Here is a 9,867-nt window from a genome sequence, read left to right on the forward strand (position 1 = left end):
TGTCCAGTGTCCCCCGTGGGTACAAAACTCACACCGCCCTGAGGACAGCTGTTCTGGATCAAGGAGGTGTGGGAAGGGGGTATATGCAAACAGGTTAGCAAAGCTGCTGACTGTGGGGGCTGGGGATCCGGATCAGCTGGTAGAGGGCCTTCCCAGCATTCTCGAGGACCTGAGTCTGATCCCCCATACCATATGAAGTGGGCACGGTTGGCATGCCCCTGTAATCCCAGCATTCTGAAGGTGGGGGCAGGAAAATCAGGAGTTGAAGAGCATCTTCGGTTACTCGGTGAGTCAGAGGCCAGTCTGGGCTACATGAGACCCTGACTCAAAGTTAATCCAAAAAATGAAGTCTAGACCCTTCAGGTGTGTCCAAACTGGTTCTGCCCCGTTGTCACCTGTCCCCAGCCCAACCCTCCTCATCAGATCTGCACTCTCTAAATACTACAAGTCCCAAGTGCCCCCCTGGGTTCAATTCCCAGCATCCTCAGCTACCCTCTGGCCCTGGAGACTCTCAGCAAAGGCTGTCCTCCAAGCCTATCCTCATCTACAAGGGACAAAGGGAGCCCACCCGCTCGTGTGGCTTGACACACAGGAGCCACATGATGTGGGACCAGGACCCCGGTGCTCTGGCAATGAGATGCTGGTACAGAGAGCACAAGGTGGCTATGTCCACACATGGGCTTTGTGTCGTCCTGGCTTGCCTACCCCATGTCCCTGACCCACACCTGTGGTCATCCATGATGTGGATGATCAGAAGGAACAATGACACCACAGGGCAGAAAAAGAAGCAGTCAGGGGACTGGAGAGATGGCTCTCCCGTTAAGAGCACTCACTGCTCTTCCAGAGGTCCTGAGTTCAAATCCCAGCAAACACATGGTGGCTCACAACCATCTGTAATGGGATCTAATGCCCTCTTCTGGTGTGTCTGAAGACAGCTAAGTTGTTTATTGTATTTAATGTACAGTACTTAGTGTATTTAAATACATTAAATAACACAATAAATAAACTATAAAAAGAAGCAGATGGGCTCTGTGTGTGTGTGTGGTGTGTGTGTGTGTGTGTGTGTGTGTGTGTGTGTGTGTGTGTGTGTGCGTGCACCCCTGTGGACACACAGGCCTCTGCACACAGCCAGGTACATGCAGATGATGATGGTGGTGTGGTGATGATGATGATGGTTGCTAGTACAGATGCTGATAAGAGTGGTGATAGTGTTGACGGTGGTGTCGATAGTGAACAGAAACATCAATGATGAAAGCTACTAACACTGACTGCCTGTTCAACTTCAAGTCTCTCACCGAACACCAGGTTCACCCATTCAAAGCCTGGAGCAGAGGTATCTGTGTCATCCCAGTCTACACAGGAACAGAGGCTGTGGAGGCCAAGGTTCTTGCCCAGAGACAGGACTTGAACTCGGATCTCCTTCGTGTTACCTACCCATCTGCCATTTTATATGAAGAGGATGGCAGGGGGTGGTGGTAAGCAAGGGATGTCAATCACAGTGCTGAGCGTCAACCCCACCCACACAAGTCCTGCCTCTCACTATCTCTGAGAGGAGTGCCTCATTTCCACTCTGTACAGACCCATTGTATGGTCTGACACTAATTTGGGTTTAGGTGGCTGAGCCTAAGCCCAATACTCCCCGCCCCTTTTCTTTCTATTTTAAGACAGGATCTCACTCCTTAGTTCAGGCTCAAACTTGTAGTCCTCCTGCCTCAGCTTCCACTGTGCGGGGATCACAGGTGTGAGCTACCATGTGGCTAGCCTGGGGCTGTTTCTTAGCGATATACTACGTGTCCAGCAACTGCCCGGCTTTTTTGTTATTCTGAGACTGACCCCCGGGTCCCTGGCAAGGGCTTTTCAGTGCCGCATGCCTTCCTCCGTGGCCGCCCAGCCCCAGCCTGGACCAGGGGGCGGAGCTTGCTTGGGGGGGGGGTGGCCTGCCTGGGCCCTCATTGGCTACCCGGAGGCTCAGCCCTGAGAATAAAGCCCTGGAGTGTCCTGCCAACTTTGTACTCTCCCAGGACACAGACACAATCTACCCCTCTCGCTCGCTCTGTCCAGCTCCTCCTGTGCCGGGTATGTGGCCCCCAGCTTCAGCCTCACCCCAAGGTTGGCAGTCAGGGACAGCCAGAGCAGGGTACCCGGGAAGTGGAGAGGAACTGGGACTCATCCAGTTTAAGTCTCCGTGTTCAGATCTGTAAAATGGGACGAAGTGGTAGGACCTTCTAGATCAGGATGTCGCTGGGGTGGCTTGTGGCAGGCTGTCTTTGCTGAATGCTCGCATGAGCCAAATGACAAAGAAGGGACTTCTGTTCTGGAACCCATGTTGCACTAGACACTTTTGCCAAGACCCCCTGCACTTTTTTCTCTCTTGCAGGTCATACTATTTATGGCGCCGGATGGGACTGGCCTCTGGGGTGGGAATCAGAACAGAGTACCCTGCCCATTTCCCCCAAGGTTCCCAATGCTGCAGCCTGGGACTGGGACTGGTGGGGCTCCCCACAGCCACCTGGAAGGGGGTTGAGTGGTGGAAACTATCCACTAGCCAGAGGCTGCAACAGCTGGGCCTTTTGGGTCCAGAGAAGACCCACTATACCAGGATGGGACTAGCTAGGACAAAGCAAACACATTTGGAGGTACTCTTGATGTGTGCCATTCTTCCCGGCTGTCTTTCAAGAGGCCTTCTAGAAAGAGGAGTCTCTGGTGGGCTGGCCTATTATCCTAGCACTTGAGAGACTGAGGCAGGGGGAACACAAGGAGTTTGAGTCTCTCTCTCTCTCTCTCTCTCTCTCTCTCTCTCTCTCTCTCTCCTGAGGCAGGAGGATCACAAGGAGTTTGAGTCTCTCCTACACTCACACACATGCCCTTGAATACATGTGGATGCTCGGAAGAGACACCATCTGCCTGGGTTTGATCCCACTTGGCTCTGGATCTCTCTCGGGGCTTCTCGAAGGGCCCCAAGGTGACAGCAGCTGAGCCAGTGTTAGCCCAAAGGCTTCCTCACTGCCATGGCTACCAAAGGGACCTCGGGGTGCCATTAGCCAGACTTGAACTTGTCATGCTGTCTCTCCTGTGTCCAGGTTCCCTCTCAGTGTGGCAGCTTTGTGATGGGGTGGGCCAGGGTTCTCTGTTGTTTCTTCCCCATGTCAGAAAAAAAAATCTATAACTCTATCTTTTTAAAAGAACAAGGTCCTTTCAGAGCTCAATACTGGACTTCCAGGTCTTTTGGATTTTTTGTTTTGAAACAGGGTCCTACATAGCCCAGGGTGGCCTCAAACTCCCTACATAGCCAAGGTTATGAATGACTAATTCTCTTGCCTTCGCCTTCCAAGTGATGGGATTACAGGCCTGCCCCAAACCCAAAAGGCTCTTGTTTGGTTGTTTTTTTTTCCCCGAAATATGTATTTGTTGAACGCCAGGCATGGCAGGGCACACCTGTGATCCCAGCAATTGGGAGACTGAGATAGAAGGACCCAACATTCAAAGCTAGCCTAGGTCACATGGTAAGAACGCACTGAGCTTTTTTCCTTTTTAAAGGCATTTGTGGGGTTGGGATGTGGCTCCGTCTGCGAAGGGCTTCCCATGAAAGTGCAAGGACCTGTGTCCATATTCCCAGAATGGAGCACATAAAAATGCTGAGCTCAGCAATAAATGCCTGCCATCCATCACTAGGGAGCAAGAGACAGGAGGAGCTCAGGGAACCTCTGGGGACCTCAGGGGACCTCCAGGGAGCCTCCAGAAACCTTAGGGGACCTCCAGAGATCTCAGTGAACCTTGGGAGACCTCAGTGTACCTTGGGAGAGCTCAGTGAACCTCGGGGGACCTCAAGGGACTTCAAGGAGTCTCCAGGGTTCCCTTGCCAGCCAGTTGAACTGAATCAGGGAGCTCCCAGCTCAGTGCAAGACCCTGCCTCAAAAAATAAACTGGAGGGCAACTGAGGGAGATACTGACCTATGTTGACCTCTGGCCTCTGCACACATACACACGTGCACATGCACACACACACACACACACACACACACACACACACTGCTGAGCATAGAGGGATGCTGTGAACCCAAGGGCCACTCTTCACAGGTACTCCACTTGGTCCATTTCTTTTGTGTCTGCTGACATGCTCTGACCTCATGGGAATAGGTCAGTTGGGGCTGGTTCCTGGGGACTTTGCAGGAACAGACCACAGTTGACTCTGACTTTGCTTGGTCCCCATCTTGTGGCTCATTCTGAGACAGTTTAAACAAGCCCCTTCCCCTGAAATTGCCCAAGGATGTTTTTGGCCACTAGGTAGTCAGAGCTGAGATTTGATTCAGTGTCCTTTCTTTATCATTATGGGTATGAAAGAGGAGTCATAGAGCCCAGGAGGGCAGCCTCTCTTAACCCTCTGTATCTCCTCCCTGCTCCCAGCCATGGCTGCCCAGGAGTCCCTGCACGTGAAGACCCCGCTTCGTGACAGCATGGCGTTGTCCAAATTGGCCGGCACCAGCGTGTTCCTAAAAATGGACAGCTCCCAGCCCTCAGGCTCCTTCAAGATCCGAGGCATTGGGCATCTCTGCAAGATGGTACAAGGCAGGGTGGCATCCTGGCAGGAGGGGCAGCCCCTCCCACCTGACAGTTGTAGAGGCAGGTGTGTAGACAGACACCCAGGATTCCAAACCGAGTCAGGAAGGTGACAAGTGAACGGTATCCCAGAGTGTGTAGCAAGACCCCGTCTCTACAGAAATAATAATTTTAGGACCTGGGGCTTAGACAGCTCAGTGGTTAAGAGCACCGGCTGCTTTTGCAAAGGACCTGAGCTCAGTTCCCAGCAACCCACATGAGTTCCAGGAGCAACTGCACTCACGTGTATATAATCCAAAATAAGTAAACATTGGAATGAGGAGATGGCTCAGCTGTTAGGAATGCTTGGGGCTCTTTCAGAAGAACCACTCTCACCCTCAGCATCCAAGTCAGTGAGTGGCTCCAGCCCAAAGAGTTATTTAGAAAGCACATACATTTTATGTGCTGTCTTTAGACATCCCAGAAGAGGGCACCAGATCTCATTATGGGTGGTTGTGAGCCACCATGTGGTTGCTGGGATTTGAACTCAGGACCTTTGGAAGAGCAGTCAGTGCTCTTACCCACTGAGCCATCTCACCAGCTCAACAAAACAAATCTCTTTTATTGTTATTATTTATCTTATATATATGATGAGTACACTGTCACTGTCTTTAGACATACCAGAAGAAGGCATTACAGATGGTTGTGAGCCACCATGTGGGTGCCAGGAATTGAACTCAGGACCCCTGGAAGAGCAGTCAGTGCTCTTAACTGCTGAGCCATCTCTCCAGCCCCAACAAATCTTAAATAAATATTTTTTTAAGAAAATCATTTTAGAATAGGTTACACATATCAGGCTCTCTCTGGCTAAGGGGTGTCCACCCATACAGGTCCCTAGAGACTGACACCTGCCTCCTTGCCCCAGTTAATCTCCTTGGGAAAGATATACCTGAGAGAGAATGGTTCAGATACTAAGTGGGTAGGTTCAGCTTAAGATAGAAGATGTTCCAATGGGAGGGATGAACCTAGGCTGGGACTGGGGTGTGGCCTGACCCTCCCTCTTGTCTCCACAGAAAGCAAAACAAGGCTGTAAACATTTTGTCTGCTCTTCAGGTAAGTGCCCAGTTAACTTTCTTTCCCTTCGTAACCTGGTCTGTGCGTCCTGTGGCCCAGGACCAGGCACTGCTTCTCTCTGGGCCCCGGGACTCCGCACCAGTGTATCCATTCATCATCACCCAGATTTGGGGTTCCAGAATGAAGCAGAAGTCCCTCTGGAGATGAGCAGCCCCACCTGGGGTTCCAGACCCTCCTCCCTGACACGCCCTCTCCACTGACAGCTGGCAATGCGGGCATGGCGACCGCCTACGCTGCCAGGAGGCTGGGCATCCCAGCCACTATCGTTGTGCCCAACACCACACCTGCCCTCACCATTGAGCGGCTCAAGAATGAAGGTGCCACAGTTGAAGTGGTGGGAGAGGTGAGTGCGGACCCGTCGTGGGCAGGAGGGCTGATAACTAGATGGAGACCCTCATCATCTCAGTCTCTCCCCGCCCCGCCCCTTGCAGATGCTGGATGAGGCCATCCAACTGGCCAAGGCTCTGGAAAAGAACAACCCGGGTTGGGTGTACATCTCCCCCTTTGATGACCCTCTCATCTGGTAAGTTGGAGCCACCCCACTCCGTTCTGCCATGTGTGGTTTCTGCTCATGCCCTCTCCGGCACACCCAATGTGTGCAGGAGAGAACACACAAACGCACAGATGTACACATCAGCGATGAGGGGTCTCCAGGTGCAGAGACTCAGGGAGATCAGCTCATCTGGGGGTGGCTAGGAACAAACGGGCTAGGGAAGCATCAGTGGAGGTGGCTCTCGAGTGCCAGCATCTGTCTGCCATGAGCAGACAGAAGCTGGGTCCCTGGGAACCCTGGGAGTCGGTGGGGAGTAAGCATCCAAGGATGTAACCACTGGTGGGCAGGAAATGGGGATTTATCCACCAACACCCACAGCCATCTCCTCTCTCCATGAGTGAGGGGGCGGGGGGGGGGCTTGTCTCCTACACAATCAGTGTCCTGTGAGGAGGGCTGGGCAGCAGAAAGGTCCGAAGCCAGGTTCATCATTGCCTGGGATAGAAGGAACTAAAGACCTTAGTCAGCATCTTTGGCCAGCCATTGTGTCTTCGTGAAGCCCTGGCCTGACCCTGCTACCCTTCTCCTGTCCAGGGAAGGCCACACTTCCCTTGTGAAGGAGCTGAAGGAGACGCTGAGCGCCAAGCCCGGGGCTATCGTGCTATCTGTGGGCGGTGGAGGCCTGCTGTGCGGAGTGGTCCAGGGGCTACGGGAGGTGGGCTGGGAGGATGTGCCCATCATTGCCATGGAGACCTTCGGTGCCCACAGTTTCCATGCTGCCATCAAGGAAGGAAAGCTGGTCACCCTGCCCAAGATCACCAGGTGAGCCTGGGGCACCTCTCCATCACATGAGCAGTGGGATTGAGGCTTCGGGAGCTGGGCGCCCATGTGTGGCCCGTCTGACACAACGTGGGGGGAGGGGGGAACCGCCCTCTTTGCCTGCAAAGAATTTATAACCAACCCCCACACCAGTAGCTTAAACCAAATTGAACTCTAGTTCTATTAGGGGCAACTCCTTGGAGCAGGAGGCTGAGTTCCTAGAGTCTCTTCTCCCATCATTCTGGGTGTGCTGACCTAGGGTCCAAAGTGGCTGCTTTTGTGCCAGCCACCACACCCACACTCCATCTGAGAAGAGGAAGGGAGAGCAGAGGGATGCTCCTAAACTTTAAAGACAAAGTGGAGCTGCTCTCCAGCTGACAGCGGGGTCACACCCAGCAAACCAATCATTAGAGCTGAGAGTGTTGGGAACGAGTTGAACCAGGTCTGCTGAGCACCTTACCTAAGCTGTTTGGCACACAGTATGGAACTGGCTGTTTCTTGCTGATAGGCTGATGGAGAGCTGCCACCCAGCATCCCAAGAGTGAACTGTACTGCAAACCTATAGTCAGGGTGTGTGTGTGAGGGGGTGTGTGTCAAAGCTCAACTCTCTAAGTCTATTTTGTACCAAGTGTGGTTTGTTGTGCCACCACATTAAACTCTCATAGACGAACTATCAAAAACCAGAGCTGTCTATACTTGCTCCTATCATGCATTGGGCAGAGCTGGGTCGCATGTCCACACCTAGCTGCAAGGGAGGCTAGGTAAGGTTTGCCGTAGACATCTACAAGTATGGCTAGAAGGGATTTCGAGGGAGAAGACGGCTCTGTCATAGATAGGGAACACTGAGATTCTTTCCGGATTTCTGGGCACCATGTCTCTATTGGGACTGATGCTGGTCTGCTATCACTACTCTTTCCTGCCAGATGGAATATGGGGTGCAGTAGTTGACACTCCAGCAGCCATTTTGGATCCTGAGTTAATATGACCCTGGGGCAGCTATTGCCTAATGTTTCCCATTCTGTACAACTGAGCTTGGAAAGAGTGTGACACCTGACATTTTTGGAAGGACTAGCTCTCCCTGTTCATTAGGTGGGGGGGGGGGGCTGTCTGAGAACCTCAACTAATCCATGGGATCAAGGAGTCCCTCTGGGGGGCTTCCTGGAAGAGGAGGCAAGTGAGCAAAGCAGGCAGAGGTTACAAACTGGGGTGGGGGGCAGCAGGGCCTTCAGGCATTTGAGTCAGGCCAGTTTGATGCCCTAGACCACTGTGCAGGATCCCAGGGCTGGGCAGGGGTTGCCACTCCCACCACTCTTAAGTCCTCGCCTCTCACGTGCACCCTTCTACCTTGTCTCTCCCCCTGTGCCGACCCCCCTCCTCATCCCCACCTCCCAGTGTTGCCAAGGCCTTGGGCGTGAACACAGTCGGGGCGCAGACCCTGAAGCTGTTTTACGAACACCCCATTTTCTCCGAGGTCATCTCAGACCAGGAGGCTGTGACTGCTCTTGAGAAGTTCGTGGGTACGTTCTGTGGAATCTTTTTGCCCCTTGACTTTCTCCCTCCTCAGCCTAGACTGTCTCATGCCAGTCCCTGGTAAATGTGAAAGCCACTCACGAAAACGTGAGTGGTAATCATGATAGCAGTAGCTGGGATCAAAAGGGAGAGGACCAAGATAAGCTGGGCTTGGAGATGATCTTTAACAGAACTCTCTGGGGTCAGCCTTGAAGATGGCCAAAGAGAACAAGAGTCAGAACACTCACTGCCATTAATTATCTCAGCTTGCTGCCACACGGGAGTGACCGTCTCAGGTGCCTGAGTGCCCTTAGCACAGGCTGTAGGAACAAGCAGTCCTAGCCACAGGGCGATGTTGAGAGCTGACCAACCCCCTTCCCCTCCGCAGACGATGAGAAGATTCTGGTGGAGCCCGCGTGCGGTGCGGCGCTGGCTGCTGTGTACAGCCGCGTGGTGTGCAGGCTGCAGGATGAAGGCCGGCTGCAAACCCCACTGGCCTCGCTGGTTGTCATCGTGTGTGGCGGCAGCAACATAAGCTTGGCGCAGCTACAGGTACTCAAGGTGCAGCTGGGCCTGAATGGGCTGCCCGAGTGATATCTGCTGCTGCTGCCCTGGCCACCCTCAGAGGGGTCACCGGCACCCCCGAGTGGGGTGGGATACACTTGACAGTGGCCCCACCCTCCTTTACCTGTGTTTAATATGTGCACTTTTCCATTGTAAATAAAAAATAAATATATATTTATAGAGCAAAGATCTTTTGAGCTTTGTTTGTTCTTGACATGGGGGTCTATGTGCAGCCCAGGCTGGTCTCAAACTGGAGATCCTCCTGCCTCATCTTCTGAGTGCCGGGCAGACAGGTGTTAGCTTCCTTGCCTTGTTCAGTCTCTCTCTACACCCAGCCACATCGTCCCTGGCCCTCAGAGGAGTGGTGCTCCCCTCTGGGGTCTTGGGTCTCCCAGTGGACTGACTGGTGGAACCCACACATCCGTAAGTCAGGAGAGAGGACCACCGCTAAGCCACTTTAGGGATCTAGGGTGGGGTCACAAAGCAGCTGGGAGATGCACAGGCTAGGCCACCACGTGCTAATATGAAGTCCTTAGGAACAGGACAAGGCCATCCTGAGACACCAGTGGCCCCACCCTGGTGTCTGGAAAACCAACCCTGTGCAGGCATCTGCAGAGCAGGGAAGGTGGAGTGAACCTGACAGGAAGCCCAACCCCTGACTACCAACGAAACTCAGAACACATGGCAGGCCTGGACTGGCTCGGGTAAAGCTACCCACACATCTCAGGGCCTCTGGTTCACAGGCTGTGAGCTCTCTGGGTCCCACACAGGGGACTTGGTTTCATGTGGGTCTCTGGGTCTAGGATTTAGGGTCT

General features: G+C 53.2%; 1 protein-coding gene across 1 annotated transcript; it reads left to right on the forward strand.

The window, feature by feature from the left end:
• The first annotated feature begins 1,995 nt into the window (after nt 1-1,995).
• Nucleotides 1,996-9,239, forward strand: Sds (serine dehydratase). Its single transcript, XM_021163574.1, has 8 exons — nt 1,996-2,076; nt 4,405-4,559; nt 5,610-5,649; nt 5,874-6,013; nt 6,102-6,193; nt 6,755-6,982; nt 8,372-8,496; nt 8,877-9,239. Exons 2-8 carry the CDS (start codon nt 4,407-4,409, stop codon nt 9,080-9,082), a joined length of 984 nt encoding a protein of 327 aa, XP_021019233.1. The 5' UTR covers nt 1,996-2,076; nt 4,405-4,406; the 3' UTR covers nt 9,083-9,239.
• The last annotated feature ends 628 nt before the right edge of the window (nt 9,240-9,867 follow it).

Source organism: Mus caroli, chromosome 5 (assembly GCF_900094665.2).
Source record: "Mus caroli chromosome 5, CAROLI_EIJ_v1.1, whole genome shotgun sequence".
NCBI lineage: Eukaryota > Metazoa > Chordata > Mammalia > Rodentia > Muridae > Mus > Mus caroli.